General features: G+C 44.8%; 2 protein-coding genes across 4 annotated transcripts in view; one reads left to right on the forward strand and one right to left on the reverse strand.

The window, feature by feature from the left end:
- On the forward strand, positions 1-1939 carry tnfb (tumor necrosis factor b (TNF superfamily, member 2)). Its single transcript, XM_057046395.1, has 4 exons — positions 1-369; positions 457-502; positions 579-638; positions 1024-1939. Exons 1-4 carry the CDS (start codon positions 181-183, stop codon positions 1479-1481), a joined length of 753 nt encoding a protein of 250 aa, XP_056902375.1. The 5' UTR covers positions 1-180; the 3' UTR covers positions 1482-1939.
- An 833-nt stretch (positions 1940-2772) lies between these two features.
- gabbr1a (gamma-aminobutyric acid (GABA) B receptor, 1a) overlaps positions 2773-20301 on the reverse strand; it is a 45530-nt gene continuing 28001 nt past the window's right edge. For 2 of the 3 annotated variants that reach the window (XM_057046386.1, XM_057046384.1), the window contains exons 17-25: positions 16944-17094; positions 15658-15790; positions 13292-13408; positions 12153-12263; positions 10388-10481; positions 6647-6774; positions 5787-5916; positions 5208-5362; positions 2773-4316 (exon numbers count right to left, since the gene is read on the reverse strand). In XM_057046386.1, coding sequence (XP_056902366.1) covers positions 4038-4316; positions 5208-5362; positions 5787-5916; positions 6647-6774; positions 10388-10481; positions 12153-12263; positions 13292-13408; positions 15658-15790; positions 16944-17094 — 1298 coding nt within the window. In that variant the 3' untranslated portion in view covers positions 2773-4037. The remainder of the gene's footprint in view (positions 4317-5207; positions 5363-5786; positions 5917-6646; positions 6775-10387; positions 10482-12152; positions 12264-13291; positions 13409-15657; positions 15791-16943; positions 17095-20301) is intronic. The other variant, XM_057046385.1, reaches the window with a different exon arrangement.

A 20301-nucleotide genomic window follows, 5' to 3' on the forward strand; every position in this document is an offset into this window, starting at 1 on the left:
GGCGGCCTCCATTTACCAAATGACATCACTGGAGTTTCCCTTGTGCAGAAGTAACTGCTGCAGCATAAATACTACAGGCAGAGGCACTGACAGCAACACAAAGAGAAGGAGAAGTCATCACTGCAGATCGCAGCAGCGAAGAAATATCTGTAAAGGCAGCAGCAGAGCCCAAAACACAGGATGGTGAATTACATGACAGCAGCCAGCGACGTGGAAACGGGTCTTCAGCAGAAGACCGTGGTCTTAGTGGAAAAGAAATCCTCTACTGGGTGGATGGGGACGATCTTCTTGGCCATTTTCGTGGTGGTCCTCTGTTGCGGAGGCGCCCTGCTGTTTGTGAGCTACTGGAACGGAAGGCAAGAGATGCAGGTGAGAGCCAGACACCTTCTGCAGGCCTGCACCCAAACATCATATCTACATTTCTAAGTCTAATTGGATGGTTTTATTCTATTGCAGGCTGTTCCAGAAAAATCTGAAACACTAATTGAGAAGAAGGATACAGGTAACTATACGTGAACACAGCAAAACACGAGCGCCTGTTGCTCAAATCAAGCTCACAGTTGTGGTTTCCTCCTCAGATCCCCACTACACGCTGAGCCGCATCAGCAGCAAAGCCAAGGCAGCCATCCATTTAGAAGGTGAGTTCCTGACGGGCCCTCGCCCAACAGCAGGCCCCTCGTTTCAGCAGCTCCTGGAAATAAGGAAGCTGCCGCGTAAATCATTAGCAAGTCCCTCGTGTTTAATCTTAAATCAAACGCTGGGTGGTCAAGTCACATCACGCGTGAAGAATCTGTGGTATTTTAATGACACACGGCAAATAATCATGCTCATGAAGAAACACCCCCCAAAAAAACTTGATGTAATTATGCTCCCATGTATGTGACTTGTGTTAGTGGTGGTTCAGCACACACAGACCAAAGTTGGATGTTAAAACAAAAAAGAAAACACCCCACGTCAACAAACGTTTGTCATTTTTAGCATCAGGAAAGACTTTAAGAGTGTTCCTTCATGCTGTGTTCTCAGGCAGCTTCGATGAAGGAGAGAACAGAAAAGACCAGGTGGAGTGGAAGAACGGTCAAGGCCAGGCGTTCGCTCAGGGCGACTTCCAGCTCGACAACAACACCATCATCATTCCCAAAACCGGCCTGTACTTTGTTTACAGCCAGGCTTCTTTCCGAGTGACTTGCGGCGAAGGGGACAAACACTCACCGGGAAAAAGCCACATTCCCCTCAGCCACAGGGTTTGGCGGTACTCGGACTCCATCGGCACTGAGACCACTCTGCTGAACGCGGTGAGGTCAGCGTGTCAGAACTCGGCGCTGGAGGGAGGCTACAGCGAGGGACAAAGCTGCTACAACACCATTTACCTGGGCGCCGTCTTCCAGCTGAAAATGGGGGACAAACTTCGGACCGAGACCAACCAGCTGTCCGAGCTGGAGACGGAGGAGGGCAAGACTTTCTTCGGTGTGTTTGCACTTTAAAACAACGTCCCTGAACATCCAAAGCTCCGCACGCTGCCCTCAGCGGTTGGGAGGATTTTATTGTTTTCCAACGGTCATGAAGATCATTCATCTTCAGGGTGAAATAGGAACATTTAAGTCTCAATGGAGATGAAGGTTGTTGTTAAACACTGTTGAGCTATAAACTGTAACAGTTTGCATCATCATTGTTTTTGCCCTTTAGGCACTTCTTGTTTATTTATATTAATATTTATGGTGACCTGAGATCATGACAGACTTGACTTTCTCTGCTGTACCAGATGAGGACACAGCTCTTTGTTGAAGAGCGTAGGTTCAAGGAATATGTGTATGTACAACGGTGTTTTTATAATCTTAACATGTATGTATTTATTTTTATTTATATATTTAAATTGGTGGTATCTGGTGGTGAAGATGTACTGACGGTACAGGATTATGTCAATTAAACTGCTGTAAACTGAGCAAACAATTGTGTTTCTAAAATACTTCCCATGTGAAACAGCAAATTTCTCTCTCTCTCTCACACACACACACACACACACACACACGCACACGCACACACACCCACACACACACACACCCACACACACCTACACACACAAAAATGGGCCAGAGCCAGCAAATAGTTCCCTCATCAGACAAGTGGAGGGGAATTTTTGACTTTTTTTGTCCTGCTGTGTCAGGTGGAGACCCACAGAAGCCTCAGCCCAGAGCGGGTTTTCCCCAGTGGCACCCCCCACCCCAACTCTCTTCCACACACACACACACACACACACACACACACACACACGCATTTCAACCTCTGACCTCCTACGCAAACGCACCAACCTGCCCTCATTACCAAACTCATTCCCTCATGCTTGTCCTCAGTCAGCTGGAAACGGATGTGACACAGGGTGTCTCTCTCGTCATGCCCCCCTATATATCACACACATACCAAACACTTTCTGATTCATTTCCTTTTCTCGACTGACCTGTTGTTGCTCTGGTAACAAGATTGGCTTTCACACTGCATCAAGACCCACTTCCCTCTTTTGTGAATGAGATCTTTTAAATTCGTTTCCTTCATTTTAATGCGGGGAAAGTGTCAACAGAAGAAGTAAACAGAGGCGACTCACTGCTGACATCTAGTGGATATCAGGTAAACAAGAACCACAGTTTCATCTTTATCTTGTGCACCTCTTCATCGATGCAAAGTAACCAAAACCAGCTACTGCGGTTTCACATGGTTAACTTCTGGATAAAGTACATGGCAGCACTAAAACACAGAGTAAAACAACCAGTAAATGACCAGTTCAAATAACAAAACCATTGCTTTTATTTATGGCATATTTGCATACACATACTTTGAAATATATAAACATTTAGGATAGAGATATAGATAGAATGAATACAAAGACCCCCAAAACCATGTATATTGTCACAAATCTGCAAGATAATCCATCATTTTTAAGGTTACTTCTGCCTTCATATGATACGCTGATCCAGGAAGTGACCAGGTCATAAATTCGTCCTTTATATCCTCCTGAATACACAGCTAAAATTCACAAGAGTAAAATAAAGGTAGGTTTAACTCTAGATCCATTTAAAGTGCACTATGAGATAATGGGTACATTTTGGAATATCTGGTGATCGTTTCGTGAGGTGACGACTCCGTTTAGGTATCAGTGCTTTTCAGAAACTGTAAAAGCTCCCGTCTAAAACCTCCAGACGAGCCCCTGATTTAACACGGTATGTTACACAGCTTTGCCCACAGCTTTATCCACACCCCTCCCAGTGCAGTCCCCAGCAGGAGAAGATGGTAGAATATAAACCAAGCAGAACGTCCATCAAGTTTGTCAGTGATGAGAAAAAGCAAGTAAACAATAAAGACTTGGCAGGACGGCGTGTGAATACGTCACACGTTCTAGCCGAGTGTGCGTTACAACCACACCAAACTGGTTGAACACGATCCTGGAAAGCCAAAGAAAAAGTTGTAAACTGTGATTTTAACTGTCAAAAGCGGATAAAACACGAGCACATTTGATTTCCTTCGGCGGAACATTTGCACTGGAGTTTTTAAGAGGCTGCTTTCGACACAAACTACAGCCACGCATGCCAAAACCCTCCCCGGCGCTCGACCTGAGCTGACCAGCAGAGCGATCTTTAAGAAAAACGGGACACGGTTACGTTGAAATGACTCCTGAAAGGTAAAACGAACCGTGAAAAAACAGACAGTACAGAACAATATAGGAAACAACTGCATGTACAGTTCTTCTTCAGTCAACAACCTAAAGACACAGAGCAGAGACACGATAGCAAAGACACAACCACAAACGTTTCTGTTGTTGCTAAATCCAACGTGTCTGAAAATTCAAGCAGGAACCTGGATGAAGGCAGGTGAGCTGCTCCCCATCAGGCTTCTATCCCCTCTATTATAATCACTGTCACAACACCGCCGTGCTGACACGAGTGAAGGTCACAGTGTCCCAGCGTGTTCTGTGTGTGTGTGTGTGTGTGTGTGTGTGTGTGTGTGTGTGTGTGTGTGTGTGTGTGTGTGTGTGTGCGTGTGTGTGTCTCCTACTTATAAAGCAGTGGGATTTGGCTGTTGTGGCAGTGGTTACGGCTCATCTTGCTGTCAGCTGGGTACAGGCTGGAGGAGTTGGAGAAGGAAGGAGGAAGAGAGTGGTTGTCTGTGGTGGGGTAACCCGGTGGGGGGAGCAGGGATTTTGGATCCGTCTGGGATGAGGGTGGGGGGGCATTATGGTTCTGATTCTGGCCAATGGAAGGTCGGTGGCGGTTCCGTAGAGCCTGCCGCTCCGCCAGCTGGTTGCGTAGTGCAGAGACTCGTTCTTCTTTCTGCAGCAAAGACACAAAGAAGACAAAAGTCAGAGGGAATACCGGTAAACACATTAATTACGTTCTCCAAGTTCCGTTTTCAATGAAACAAAATATTGCCCAGCGTCACCAGCAAATGTGCAGGCTGGAATGTTCAGATGGATCAATATTATTTTCTGAACTGCTGAGTTTCATTGGGAATATTCCTTTAAACAAAGGTCACTTACAAAAATAGCATCTACCATTTTGAGCCGTAGTCGTGGATGTTATCACGTCCTCCGTGGACTCCTTTATTACCTCCGCCAAGGCGACATGACATTACCTAAATACCTCGAAGTTATGAAGGGATTTTAATTAAATAGTCAGGAAAGGTTGATAACAGGTGAAGGAAGAGCTCATTAAAATATGTGAAGTTCCAGATTCCGGAGGGATTTGACCTCTGAACTTTCAAAAACCAAAGCCAAGTGCTTTGATCATAAAGCAGCCTGCTTTATTACATAACCTTGCTGCCTATATATGTAAAGATACTATTCCACAGGTGTAAATCCCAACATGGGGGGGGGGGGATGGGGGCTGCTTGGATTTCTGGCCTCTCTGAGAGCTTTTTCCTTGTTAATACCAAGATTATTGCTATAAACAAGAACTATTCTCCATCTTTATTACATTCTGTATTCGATTTCTCTTTAAATATGAGGGCGCCTCCTCAGCTGTTAGAGCGGCACTGAAACAAGGTTTTATTACCATGTAATAAAGATTAATGTGCGTTTTGCCTCGGTGTTATGCCACAGGTTTAGAATTCTAATAAAGACAACATTCACGGGGCAGCGGATGCATTCATTACAAAATATTTACTCCTTCCATCCTCACTCATGTGTAATCAAAGCAGCAAAGCAGTAAAGCGGAGGCCGTCACCTCCTGGATGATCTTCTGCAGCTCCCGGTTCTCTCGCTCCAGCTGCCTGGACTTCTCTTCATCGTTGTTGTTGGTGGATGATCCGGTCTTCAGTGTGTCCTGCTGCTCTGATTGCCACTCGCCACGGGTGATGAGACGCCGCATCTGGCCCGCCGCCAAAAAAATGAAACATCAAAGAACAAATCAATATCAAAAACAATAATCAGACCCCCAAAGAACATCAGAAAATTCTGAGTTTCATAACAACATATTGAGCAGATGATTAAATATCTGTTCCATTTTTATCATCTTATGTTTAGCTAGGAGGTCAGGGCGCCACCTGCTGGAGGGGGCACCACTTCAAGACCCCCTCCCCCCCAAAAGAAATAAAATTAAAACAAAAATACAACTAAAACTAGAACAACAATGAGCAGTCTTTACTTTAGGATGCTATCACCTAGAACCAGTTCTATTCGAGGCCACACTCCCAGTCCAGGGACTTTAACATCCAGGTACCTTATTGATGGACGTCACATTTGACTAATTTCAGGGAAGGAAACAGTATTAGCAAAAAAGGTTAAGGAGGCTGCTAAATAATCACCTTGGGTACAAAAAGCACCACCAAAGTAATGTAGGCAGAGAAGACGATCGCAAGAGACGCGAAGGCGAAGGACGCGTCCTGCTGTGAAGACAGGATCATCGTCACTGGAGCCGTGATCAGGCACAGCACCTGCAGAACGAGAGGAAGAGCCAGGAAGGTCGGGGTGGAGAAGAAAACAGTTGTGGGGGGGGGGGGGGGGGGCAGACATCCACAACAGCATCAGGAATGTGCAGCAAAACCAGCAAAACCAAAGCATGAAAATATGCAACAATCAACGTCTTCGGGGTCCCACAGCGTCGCACAAAGGAAGCCTGTGGCACCATGGTAACCAGCGTCTGGATCACAACATTCCATAATATCACACGCCGTCACAGCTGAGACGAAATGATGAAATTACCGCTGCATTTGCGGCAGCAGCACAATCAAAGATCCCTGATCAATGCTCTCCTCCCGAGGAGACAACGCTGAGGAGCTACGATGCTTCTTCTCCAATTAAACCACAAAGCTCGATCTTAAGATCACAGCAACCCTCATCAGCCTGAAACGGGTCGAGTGAGCATCTCCGAGAGATACAGCTGACCTGCTCTAATCAATTCAGGATTATTTAGAGCCCAAAAATCACAAACATTCTGCCTGAAAGACTTTTACAATCTGCTCACCCCCCCATCCTCACACCCTCAAACCAGGTCAGGAAACACTTAAAACGGAAGAAACCCGAGACGGACAGAACAGGAGATAAAACCATTAAGGTGTAATGGTCCATTGAGGAAGGGATGGCTGCTACTAGGGCAGAACTCGAGCAGAGGGCAGAAAGTAGAGGCAGCGTTTTCGATGCGATGGTTCATTTTTTGCTACTCACAGCGACGTTGTAAATGGCCATCCCCACGGCCCGATGGTCGTTGATCTTTTCCGTGGAGACAGACTTGGTTTCATAGGCCAGGAAGATGCCCAGCAGCAGCAGCAGCCCCTTGTATCCATACACCACCCCTGCAGGAAGAACGAGGTCGGGATTTGTAATATGCTGCTAACAGCCACACATTTATACGACAGCTCTCATTTGTGGGCTGGTTGATGGGAAGGTTACCGGTAATATCCAGCCTTCCTCCAACATTAAAATGAATTATCTTTGCATTTATTAAACAAAATGTTCAAGGTCAAATAAAAATGAAGGCATCTATTTTTTCACATGCATCTGGCTGAAGTTTCACTGTATTTGTCTGATTTAATACCCTCATTAGTTGTTTCTTCGTACTATTTTTTTTCCTCTTCAGAAAAATTTATGTCAAATGCCAAAAGAAGAAAATAAAAAGCTGAGAGCAAATGCAAACCTAAATCATAGTTTCCCTTCTGGGAGTCATTTCCATAATGTTCTGCTAAAGGAGCTCGCCGCTGGCAACGTATCGAGAAAATCTAGTGGAGAAATGGGCGTTTAACTCAGGAAAAGTGATGTTTAAATTAGCAGAAAATGGGCAAATTCAAGCAAGAGTTCCAAAAAACTGACATGCTTGAGTAACTGCAGTTATTACAGTATTGAAATGACGTCACCCTCGGGAGGTCAAACTAAACATAAAGCATTTCTGTAGGTTCCAACTTGACCCATCGCTGCCAGCTATTGATATTTAGGTAATTCTCCATCTTTACACCTGAGCCTCGATCTTTGAAACACATCTGATATTCTAGATATGCTTTAAAAGGTGATCTTATTTACAGGTCAATAATATAAAACAGGCAATGCTGCCGCGGCGTCTGTAGAGTCCCGTATATTGTTGTGTGATGACAAAAACACTCGACTGCACGTTCATGTTGGGGTTTCTGGGTTGTGTCGGCCGCTGTCCTGCAGGGGGTGGTGTGGAGCACAATTGGCGGCAGCTGGCACTGCGGGCAGGAGCACCTGTAGGCAATTTACATCTTGCTGCCGATTTAAGCAGGTTGTGCCTGCCTGTCAGTGCCAGGGTGTTCTGCGCCTGTTCCGTGTTCCCTGGAGGGCCGCTCCTGCTCCTGCTCCCCGTGCCCAGGAGGGCCGCGCCTGCTCCTGCTCCCCGTGCCCTGGAGGGCCACTCCTGTTCCGTGTTCCCTGGAGGGCTGCTCCTGCTCCCTGTGCCCGGGTGGGCCGTGTTTGTTTCCTGCGCCCTGGAGGGCCGCGCCCGTTCCCTGGGTGCCATGCAGTCCTGGAGGGCTGCCTTCGTGTTCTTTGTGTGCCCCCCCACCCTGTAAATAAAGCTGTTTGACCACTCCACCATTGTGTCCTGGCCTGCGTCCTGTTCAACCCCCTCTTCGTAACAGTTCATTCATAAATGACGTCTTGGTTTAAAGTCCACTGCATTGATTTTACTCCTCAATGTTCAAATAATAAAACCAGTGTTTCATTAAAACAAACCCTTTTTTAAGGTTCTAGACGGAGGATTAAGCACCAGGGCTCTTTATCCTGGTGCTACTTGGACTTTATTTGGCTGGGTAAAAATCTGACCTGGCATAAAAAGAGAGAAAGTAGAAAAATCTGAACGTTCTGCTAGACTGATGGATTAACAACCCATCCGAGCGTGCTAACTTGCTCACAGGCACTAAGGCAGATTCATCAGGACCAAAGGCAACAGCACGCTATCTTGGCTCTCACCAAGGTCACATGCTCAATTGGGTGCAGAAAGGATGAGTTTCATGTTAAAGGAATTTATGGCTTCAAAGTCTTCAAATGAGACTTCCAGCTTGATTGTAGCGATAATAACAATGTTATAAGATAATAGAGAGCGAGTGAGAGGCAGAGAGAGAGAGAGAGAGAGCAGAGGAAGATGATAAAAAAAGACGGGATGGAGGGTTGAAGCCGGTCAGAGAAAAGACAGATTGACACGTCTTTAAACGGCCTGTTTCTTCTCTTCTCAGAAATGACTGATAGAGCAGTGCCTCCCTTTCTTCTCGGAGGACAGAACTGCTAACGGGCGACGGCCCACTTTGCGACGCTGATTATTTGAATTTCAGCGTTATTATACTTTCATAAGAGCCGCAACCCTCAGAAGACAGGCAGATAAAATGACAATGTGGACCACCAAGTAGGGAGAAGTGGGGGGCGGGTGGTGAGACCTCACACAGTATTACTACATGGCAAAAATAGAAAATATTTATAATAAAACATTATGAGCATTTTTTGCTCCTACAGCCCAGAAGAGTGGCTCCTCCAAGCACCCACAGCTGGTAGACAATTCTGGAGCGGCTGAGAGGCTCTAAATTCCTGTGTGGACTTTTCAGAGACGTCCTCTGTAATTAGTAAGGTAAGCACATGTGACTGAGAGCCCGACATGCTCACTGAGGAATGTGATATGTTTTTAATGACAGGTTCGGAACTCTCGGCCTTCAGGGTTGCAGTAATGGGACCATTGCTGCAGTTCTGACATGAATTATTGAGAGTGATCACAGCTCTCCTACCCTGGCTTCTCTCCACTGACCCAAAAGAATCCAGAATCTTGAAAATCCTCCTCCTGAACTACAGGCTGCAGCATATCTGGAGAAGCTGACAGAACCAGATTTTCCCAACAGAACTCTCCGCTCTCAGAGTAGAACTAAAAGTAGAACAGACAACCTTTACAATCTTCGGAGTCATGCTGCTGGGGTCCAGAGTCCGCCTCTCCTCTCCTCTCCTCTCTCCTCTCCTCTCTCCTCTCCTCTCTCTCTCCTCTCCTCTCCTCTCCTCTCCCCCATCTTAATTCTTTATCTTCAGGACAACAAATAATGACTCATGACCTTCTGTCCTTCCCTCTGTCCTATCTGTCCTTCTGTCAACACCCTGAGTCAATCATGACTCAGCTGACGTCCTACATTAAAGTGAGATGATAAATGGTCTCAATACGCCCCCACCGCCCTGGAAGACACGTGACAATCGTTGGTGAGTATCGAGTGATCAACAAATGTTTTGTGCCATCAGATTTGACCACGAAACCACTTGTGACAATGTTCTGTTGGTTCTGAAGGTCCAGAAGATGCTGCATCCAGCTGAAATTAGAAACACGTTGTGATAACGTTGTTTTTTTTCCTCTCTTCATGGTTTTTCCTCTCTTAAGGTTTTGCTGTTATGTGCACAACACAGTTGGCTCAAGCTTTTAAAGCTTTTAACCTGACCTTTGTTAGTAGGATGTTTGCTCATATTTCATTGCAAAAACATAAAAAAGCAATTTACTAACACGCCTACAGAAATTAGAACCACCATTAAATCTGCATGAAACCTGAGCACCTGGAAGAAAATTCAACCTCTAACTGGGAGGTTGAATAAAACTGCCACAAAATCGGACACCTTTGGCTCCAACAATGTTTCAAACAATGGAATCTGGAAGAACTCAATGCCTCTTAGTGAAAACTCAATTATTATTTATAATCCACTAAGCAAAGACAGTTCCGTTGAGATGGCATTATGTAGCAGTATGGGCATAAAACACAAGGACATTAACATTTATCATGAGTAATATTAACACTGAAATATTTAGTAACATTCTTGCATAATATATATTATGTGTTCCTAATATCATGCAGCGCCAGACTGCATTAAAATGAGAGCAGGGCAAAGAGTGATAATGAAAGTGTGAGATGTGAGAAAAGAAAGAAGCAGAGCCGATACCGAGCCACGTGTTCATCTTCTCTGAGCTGCAGTGCTCCAACAAGGGCTGAATGAGGACGTCCAGATCTTCTTTAGGGGCCTCTTTAGTGAACTTCTACTCAGACGGCAGAAAGAAGAATGGGGGGAGGGGATGGAAAGGGAGATAATAAGAAGCAACACTGGCAGAGGGAAAGCTGTGCTTTTAGCAACAGAGGGCTGATTCGCTTCGGGGGAAGGATCCATCCTGCACATCAGACATGATGGTGAAAATTACCTTATTATTAATCAGATATATAATAACCATGAAAAAATGGCAGCTCCGTTTAAGGCCGGCAGCAGTTAAGAGCAGCACTCTGCAGGTAATGGCTGATAACTCATGTTAATCCGGAGGCTCAACCTGTCCTCCGCAGCTTGCTCTTCGGTCAGGTACCGGGTGCACTCAGCATCAGCCAGCGCTACCTGCTAAAGCTAACACTGTGGGATCCACGCAGGAGCTTCTAAAGAGAATACATTTCAGGGGGTGGATCAAATCAGAGCTGATCCTGTTTTATGTGAGTCTCTGAACAAGGGGGCAACTTTATTCCCTATCAAAGGAGTGTTAAAAGACCTATTTAATGAGGAGCCATAAATGTTAACCAGCACACCAGTAAATTGTGTCTGTTTATGGGCAGTGCAGCAGAATCTTCTGGAGCTCCTGACTGAACACAGCTAAAACATGCCTGCAGCCCCTGCTGGACCATGAAACCAGGAAGACTGGTCTCCCACCCAGTCCAGGATCTAAGTATGTTGGTGCAAATATACTGGCGCTGGGCATGACGGGCTGGAAATTATTATTTACCGAGGTTACTTTTCTTTTATTGGATTGGAAAATGCAGACCCAGCCTTGGTCAAACAGAAAATGAATCAATTACGACAATGAGAAAATCCATTTATCAGCCCGATCCTTCCCGTTCTGGAATCCAGCTCCCCACAGCAACCTGCCATAAACCATCTTAGTCGCCCTCTCGAAGTGAAAAAGACCACTTTAATGAGTAAAAATCAAAAGAAATCAAGAGGAAAACTAGGCTGGCTTTACTGCAAATTAATTTTTGCTGAACTTGAATTTAAGTGTGTTTTTTTTTTACAGTGTCTTAATTCACCAGGTGATCTTTACAAATACAAACATAAGTCATAAATCAGTTCTTATTAGATGTTATAGATTATAGATCAGGGGTCGGCAACCCGCGGCTCTGGAGCCGCATGCGGCTCTTTGGCGCCGCCCTAGTGGCTCCCTGGAGCTTTTTCAAAAATATGAAAATGGAAATTGTTTTAATATAATTTCTGTAGGAGGAATAACGTGACAATCATTCTTAAAGTTTTCCAATGCTGTATAAATGTGTATAATAAATATTTAATTTCAACATCTCATTATAATGGAAGTTAAACTTAAAGCGTCATCGTACAGCAGAGCGGCCACGTGGTGCCTCATTCTCTCCAGGATGCTGCAGGGAAAATAAACATTTCATCATGAATGCTCATTATGTATTTGTAGCCTACTTATCATTTGGAAAGTAGGCTAATGCAGCTAATATAGACACTTACAGCATGTGTTGCCTTTATTATGAGCCCTGTATAAGGCTTTTAATTTTTTGCGGCTCCAGACAGATTTGTTTCTTGTTTTTTTGGTCCAATATGGCTCTTCCAACATTTTGGGTTGCCGACCCCTGTTATAGATGGACACACACACACACACACACACACACACACACACACACACACACACTAATAAATCTGTTTATTTCCCTACCTCCACTGTGATATGCAGAGGATCCACAATCTGCCAGATGACGAGGGACAGGAAGTCGATAGCCAGTAGCACTCCAACTGTTGCATAGAGCTTCCATGGCTCCAAGTGTTGCTGTGTCAATTTGATGAAAAAGACACACACACACACACACACACACACACACACACACACACAATCCAAGGGCATCATGTGAGGCGGTGCAGAAACAGTGAAGCCAGGTTGACAGCATCATAGTGAGTTCTGGATGACTGGCTGCAAACTGTCTAACTGAAAGTGAGTGCGTGTGCGTGCACACGCCAGAAAGAGTGAGGGAGAGTGAGAATGTGTGTATTTTAGGAGCTGTGGGAGTTCGCCCATATGTGTCTACAGGCCACTCACACAGAACTGCGCTGACTATATTTGTGCTCCCACCTGAACTCATCGCTCTGACACAGAGATGAACCCATCTGGGTTAACCAGACGGCTCATATCAGCTGCAATACTGGAGAACTCAGGCAACACCAGGAGTGCTACACCCATCCTGAAAAAACAGGCAGCTCCCCTGCTGCTCTCTGCCTCCTTCCCCACACGCTTCTCTCCCAGCACGTCCAGCATTCGTCGTAGCAGCCACTCGAGCGAGCGATCGTCAAAGTGGAAAATGAAATGCAGATGGAGACGCATTCCAGTCCTGTGCCATTTCACTCGAGTCACATGAAAGTTGATTTGAAAAGAGCTCCTTCTCCATTAGCAGAAGTTTCTTTGAACACTCGAGCGGAGCTTTACGGCAAAATGGTGGACGGGAAGAGAGCGGAAAGTGGACCTGATTCGTTGTGCTTCACGCAAACAATCACCCTCATGAAGGTTCCACTATAGGACTTTAGTGCTTATCCATATTCATAAACACTCCATAAATAGTTTAAACTCTTGTTATTCTGATGAGGCTTTGGATGCCCCCCCCTTTCCCCCCCACAGCACACATGTAAACCAGAACAGCAGGAAGGTGGAGCTGATGGTGTGTTTGGTTCTGCTCGTGTTCCCGACAGCAGCATCAGAAATCCTACATGCATTTTCCATGTTTCCAAGGTTTTACTGTCTCAGCTGGTTTGTTTTTCCCCATAAAACCACGTCAGGGCTCACCCCCCCCCATCCCTTCCTCCTACCTTCTTCTTCTCCTTCTTTTCCTCCTTCTTTGTGAAGAGGGTGTGAACCCACCAGATCTTGGTGAACATGCTGCCGTACGCCAGGCTGAAGCCGAGGCCGAGGAGCCAGAGTCGGAACTGCAGGAGAGGGGAAGAGTCGGGCGAGAAGAGCGAGACGAGAGGTTGTTTGTGAGAACGTGTGCGAGCGCTGGTGCTGGAGCTGTTGTCAGCTCCTGCGTGAGCTTCTATTAGTTTTTTCTGTTTGTTGCACATTATCGTTCCGTGTTTGCTTTTTTCTGGCTGTTTCAATTGTTCTGCTCTGCTCTCTTGGCTCTTTATTTGGTTTATTCACCATTTTTCGATTTCAGGGAACTGTAACTATATTCCTCTTCAAAAAACATTATGTTTGTAATCAATTATATTTTTAAAAAAAAGACAAATCAGCTTTAAAGGGTATAGTGGGTTGAATGAGGGGAATATATCACAGACCCCGAACTTACAGAATCCAACAAGGCTGGTTTTTAATCTCAAACATAAATTAGGACATTTATATATTGTCTCGATTAATAAATTATGAACTTTAAATGAATGAATGAAGACGATAAAACCTGGTAACGTTAAGAATTTAACACCCGTTAGGCTGAGAAAATGTATGGGTGTATTCAGAGGGGACATGAAGTTGGTCAGTGAAGAGGATGAGAAGATGAAGGGCACGAAGAGGACCGGGTCAGACTACGACAGCTGGTTCGATGTGGCGACCCCTGAAGGTAAAAGCCAGACGTAAAAGTTCTAACAGGAGCAGGGCATCATATATTTTTCATGAATGATACTCCATATGTGGAGTCTAACATGTGATCGAATTATGCTCCTTTTTCACTCTGAATATTCCACATCAGATCCGACTGTGTTTAACTTCCTGCCAAAAAATAACTTTGCCAGGAGTTAAAGATTTGTAGGTGTTGCAACATAAGCAACGGCATTGATTTTCCATCCAGTAATAACAGATACAGATATATGGCTGCAACTGTTCAATAATGGAATGTACAGGAGATATAAAAAGTCTACAGCCCCTATTAAAATGTCAGATTTTTGTGATGTAAAAGTGAGAAATTGTGCCAGTAATGTTGATAGATTACTGAAAAACAAACAGAACTTGACTTTTTGGGTTGGAGACCATCTGCAATGCACATCCTGGCTGGTGCTGGGTGGATCGTGAGGTCATCTCCTCCCAGCTCTTCAGATCAACACTGATCTACAGATGGATTCTGCTCTGGCTCCAGCTGCCCTCATGCTGTCCCGCTGAAAGGTGACCTTCCTCCTCATCTTCAAGAGAAAAGGCTTCCATGTTGCCCCCCCCCACCTCACAGCCCAAACCTATGAAGAACTCTTGAGGTTCTTGTCACATGTAGCCCACCTCCAGGACCTTCCAGCAGCTCCTTTAATGTTGCTGTCCTGGAAGCCTCCCTGACCCATTTTCTCCTGGTCTCCTCATGGGTTTTGGAGGGACGTCCAGTTCTCGGTCGTGTCCCTGTGGAGCCACATGTCCTCCTGTCTTCACTGTGGTCCATGGTCTATCTGAAGCCTTGGAAACTCTTTTCTTCTCTTCTCCTGACTGATCCCTCCAACAGTGAGACCCCTCTGATGCTCTGGAAGCTCTCTGTGGACCGTGGCTTTGCTGTCTCATCTAACTAAGGACAAGTCAGGAAGATCCTCCTGGAAGAGCTCAACCCAGGAATGATGGACGGACCACTGCTGAGCAGGAGTCTGATGGTCTGAACACACCAACCTCCCAGTTATTGCAGGCTGGAAACACTTGTGCAACCACAGTACTTTAGCTTTTCCAGTAAAATATTTATTTAATCTTGTAGGTCCCATTAAAGGTGGATAAAGTACTGACATAATTCTCTGAATTCCATTTTTTAACATCACAAAACCTGATTTTTTTTTTACACCCACTGTAACAATAAAAATCTCATTTTAAGAGACTCTTGTCTTTGCTTGTCTGGACAGAAGACACAACTGACGACGTGAGCAGATACATAACAAAGAGCAGAGACGCTTCAGAAATGGAAATCTGCTTCTTCCCATCTCATCACGGGTGACAGAAATGCTCCCACTCCCCAATAAAGCTGGGCTCCTCACTGTGTGGATCCCAGCAGATCTATGCCTGCACCACAGAATGCCAAATTAGACTTAAATACTTTATTATTAAGACTGTGTTTAAATTCCTACCGATTCCACCCGGAGAGCGTACGAGATGGAAATCCCGACGCAGGAAATGCGGTACACGCTAAAACATCAAATCCGTCCACGTTTCACACACCAAAACAGAGAGTGAGGATCACACGGCGACACCAGCGTGGATATCTGCCGACAGCGAGGCTCACCTGGCAAACGACGGGGAACTGTGACCTGTGGACGTGGTGACCATCGATCCCCAGCGGGAAGACTGCAGCTAGTGCCATCATGCAGCCCACCGCTGTCATGTTGTTCAAGTAAGGCTGTGAGTTTTGGATGTATCTGGATCCAATTGGAGGAGAAAGAGAAGCAATGAGTGTAAAAAAATTGGGTCCGAACCAGCAGTGTGACCTGACCACACCCTGTCCTTCCATCCTTTCAAACATACATTTGATCTATTTGGATTGTTTGGGTCTAAAGGAGGCATCCAGGTATTTTCCAAAGATGTGAAAAGAACCAAAACCAGAACCTTGTTGGCATGCGGGTGGCGTAAAACCCTGCACGCACCCCAAGGCATCATTATCAGATCATTTCTGCCGCCTCATTAAATCTAACATCACTTCCTGATGCTACAAATTCTGTTCAAGTACACTGGAGTTTGGCTGTGAGGAGCAAATAACACAGGAAAATGTTGATTTCACACTTGCAAAGTCTTTCTTGCAGAAATAATTCAGCTGAACATCTCGGGCAAGTTTTTAATTCAGTGCTGCTGGATTTGTGCAGCACTTTCCAAAACCCCTAATTAAATTAATTCATGTAGAAAATGATGTTCCTCCCAGTTTTGGTGGGAAGTATGTTCATGTTGGTTGCATAAATTAGCTTAAAATGTGGCTGCATTTAATGGCTTCTTTGATGGGATCATTTCAAGACACTGTTTTATTTTAATGGCTGTAAAAAAAAAAGCCTGAACGCAGCTTTAAAGGCGGTTACACATGTGTATGTGTAACGCCGTTAAACTCTTCTTTTGGCTGGTTTCTAATTGTTCTGTGAATTTTTTTTAACAGTTTTTGCGTTCTTTTGTGATATCATAAAATGCAATGCAAATGCATGATAATCAATTTAAAACAGACTTATGTCTCAATCTTAAAATTGCATTTGCATTGCAGCAGCATTTCAGCCAATCACCTGACAGGGCCGGAGGTAAAACTGGACTGTTATTTTCAAAATTACTCCGAGTGAATAATCACAATCAATAATGATGGGAGCAGTTTGTGGCGTGAGTCATTTCCTTTCACTTTTCTGGGCGCTAACAGAGCCTCTCCAACAGGTGACCTTCACATGCCAACGCTCTGACAGTAGCTTTAATTAACCCATCAATCCTCATTATTTTCTGGTAAAAACACCCTTTTAGCAGCAACCAAATGGAGGGACAAACTGGAATTTAGCCCAAATACGCATATTTATACCAAATGACAGTGTTTAACTGTCGACTCACCGGACGTTGCCGTTGTAAATGTTGAAGGTCAGGCACAGGATGCCGAGCAGGATGCCGAGGCCAGCAAAGACAGAAACGGCTGCAAACAGCTTTTGAGACAGGAAGCGGTACTCTTCGATCACCACGGTACGATCGGCTGGAGGTCCGGCGCCTGAATGTGGACAATAAAACACCATAAAACCGGAGCAGAGAGTGCTGACGGCGTTCATCTTTGGCACTCAAAACAGGACTCATTCATCTGCACGGATGGGGCGATAACATGCAAGGATTAACTTTATTTAGCAAGCACCTCGGGCCTGTGATGTTCTTGACTCTGCAGAGCCTCGACTGTCAACTGTCTCCAGTGGTGGATTAATCCTCGCTGGTATTTCCAGCCGCATGTGAGATTCAAATAAACTGCGGCAATGCAGAAACTGCTTTTAAAAGATTGTATTTATATTCCCCCCTTCATTAGGATCAGTGGTCTTTGCTCTTTGCTGAGCCATGTTTACTGGTTCTGCTTCATCATGGATCCGGGTTCGCCTACAGCCTACTCATTATGGTCTGAAATGACTCTGACTGAAACCAACGATCCATTTTGCTGAAGATTTTACAACTCGATGAGCGACACTTTGGAATCAGAACCCTTTAAGATGTCAGCCTGCCCTCATGGAATCGCTCATCAGCTGACTGAACCTTTGGAAAGGCTTCTCCGCTCTCAACAAGGGACAATTGAGCCTGACAATTTCTGTAACTACCTGACATCGACACCCACTTCAGGGTTTTTTGCCCACTCTTTCTCTCTGACACAGTGATTTCTGTCTCCACCAAACGGCCTCAGAGCTGTCGCCAAATGTCCAAACTATCATTTCATTTCTCCTCTCCTCTGTGTCACCACCATCAGAACAAGGCAGCTAATTAATTTATTCTAGAACAATCATTGTCATTTTTTATGAATCGTCTGATCTACTGTAATCTAATATTAACTTTAAAGGTGTCCGCCAGAAAACTCCCGTCTGCTCCGGTTGGTCAGTTTCCCATTTCAACTCATTCCAGTTAAATATTGGTAGTTTTCATTTACTTTCCTATGAAGCAAACTGTAAATATGTTCACTGCCTGGCTGCAGCGTGTCTGGTGATCAGCACATTTCCTATAGATGAGTGAACTAAATACTCTTCAGGTTTAATAAAAACAAATATAAGACTACAATCGTGCACTAGAGTGATTCAAAATCACATGTAAGACGTATGTGAAGTGTAGAGAAGCCATAGTTGTCCTTCTCCTGTTGAGGAAAATAGCCGACTCTTTGAACTTTACAGCCTTGAAACAAAAAGTGCTGAAGGCATGAATTTTAAAACAACATAACAGTGATTTGCTGATGTCTAATAAGCTGTAAGTATTGCTTTAAGGTCATAAAAACTCCAGCCTAATTGTCTCCTTCCTCATCCTTATGGATAAAAGCTGCTTCCTCCTTCCCTTTAGTCTCATTCCAGCAGTTTCCTTCAGTATTTAACCTGCTTGCTGTAGCCTGGGCTGTTTGTTGGGCTTATGCATATAAGACTGATTAATGTGTATTGATCTGAGCTGAATGAGTCATTATTAAGCGTATAATATTTCTATAGGTTCTCCCCCTGCTCAAGTGTTGACAGGTTCAAACAAAGGCAGATGGATGCGGAGCCGGTTTATACCAGCTTATCTGTGCATGTGTGCATGCATCCTGCAAAGCACACGCACCCCATATGTGTCACGTGAACCTGCAGTCATCATGAATAAACCTGCTCAGTGTCATGAGTTAATCTGAGCGTGTGTGGGGGCTCCGGGATTAGGGGCAGCATTCAGCAGTAACTGGTTGGGGTAACGGTTATGGTAAAGTTTGGGTTAACTAGGCTGTAAAAATGGGAAGAGAAAATGGACTCAAAGGCCGCGCAGAGCAGCAGAGGCTAAAGAGCGTCATCGCCACACGGAGCCAATCTGTCACTACGAGGGACGTGTCAGAGCGCCGCGGCCTGGAGGGTTGCTGGGTGTCAACGCGCTGATCACGGTCTGTTAAGACGCGTGTCAGCACGTTCACGCAGCTGATGTATATCTGGTGATGAAGGGACGGTGATATAGGAGCTGTTCTGGGCTCATGTTAAAGCTGACATTTATAACTTCCATCACACTGAACCCACATTTACGACTCTTTATGACCTTCACAAAGAGGTTGTTTCAGCACAGCCTGCGTGTGTGAGGAATTTCAGATACTATGCACAGCATATATGGATTTACACCGTATGCTTACATATAAGCTGCATACATTATTCATTGCCCATAAACATAATGCAGTGCAGCTCTCCCTGTACCACATGTGAACTGCATGAAACACACACACAGACTCACACAGACTCACAGCATGTCAGTGTGGTGAATGGGAACACAAATGCACTGACCCAGTTTGTGATGTGCTTAAACGTGTGACATAATGTGTGGCATATGCTGCAAGAGTTTTATCAAAAACAAGAAGAGGGAGAGCGCACAGAGAGCAGAAGTCAGAGCGGAGGACTCATTAGGATCCCACTGAGCAATCCTCCCTTTGAGTTGTGTAAATCACAATCCTGAAGACTTACAGCAGCGTTGGCGTTAAAGAATGCACCATAAAGACAAAGAAATGCTACATCACACAAACGGCAGCTTTGCTTATAAGTCTGGTTCATTTAAATTTGTTTGGCTGATTTTAACTGACTGAAGTATTTTGTTTTTAATTCGCGCACACGTGCTACATTTTCCTGTCATTACTTCCTGTTTCGTGACAAGTTCTCGCTGCGTCGCTCTAATTGAGTCGTAATCCTGTTTACCTGCACTGATCTCGATTTTGCTCCATTTCACCCACTTTCCCCACCCACAACACGTATAACATCATTCCCATGTTTTTCACACATTTACAGAGAATGGTTGACTGCGATCTGAGAGATAATTGCTGATTAGCCTGAGATGAGAAAGAGAGAGAGAAGTGACATCGACTAACTTTTAGTTTATAATTAGAACCAAAACACCTCTGTGAAGCTGTTTTCTTGTCGAAACGTACATGCTTATACAGTATGTAACATGAGTTACTTAACAACAATATTATCCTGAAAAATACACAATCTGCAGAATAAGTTAATGGGTTAAATGTTGTCTATGAATATAAAGCAGTGTTTAAAATATGAAAAGATTAAATATGGTGCAAATACGACATCACCACAGTCGTATGAAGCCTTTCAGAGTTTCTGCACATGTGTACAACAGGAAGATATACTGCTGTGTGCCGGTGTGCGTGGCAGTGCATTGTGTGTGTGTGTGTGTTAACTATCCGTCCTTGATCAAAGAATCAGGACAGGGTGTTGCCATGGAGACCCAG

This window comes from Takifugu flavidus, chromosome 10 (genome assembly GCF_003711565.1).
Source record: "Takifugu flavidus isolate HTHZ2018 chromosome 10, ASM371156v2, whole genome shotgun sequence".
NCBI lineage: Eukaryota > Metazoa > Chordata > Actinopteri > Tetraodontiformes > Tetraodontidae > Takifugu > Takifugu flavidus.

Coding starts and splice junctions, on each gene's coding strand:
- tnfb (XM_057046395.1), top strand. CDS start 181: ATGGTGAATTACATGACAGCAGCCAGCGACGTGGAAACGGGTCTTCAG. Junction 370..456: donor ACGGAAGGCAAGAGATGCAG/GTGAGAGCCAGA, acceptor ATTCTATTGCAG/GCTGTTCCAGAAAAATCTGA. Junction 503..578: donor AATTGAGAAGAAGGATACAG/GTAACTATACGT, acceptor TTTCCTCCTCAG/ATCCCCACTACACGCTGAGC.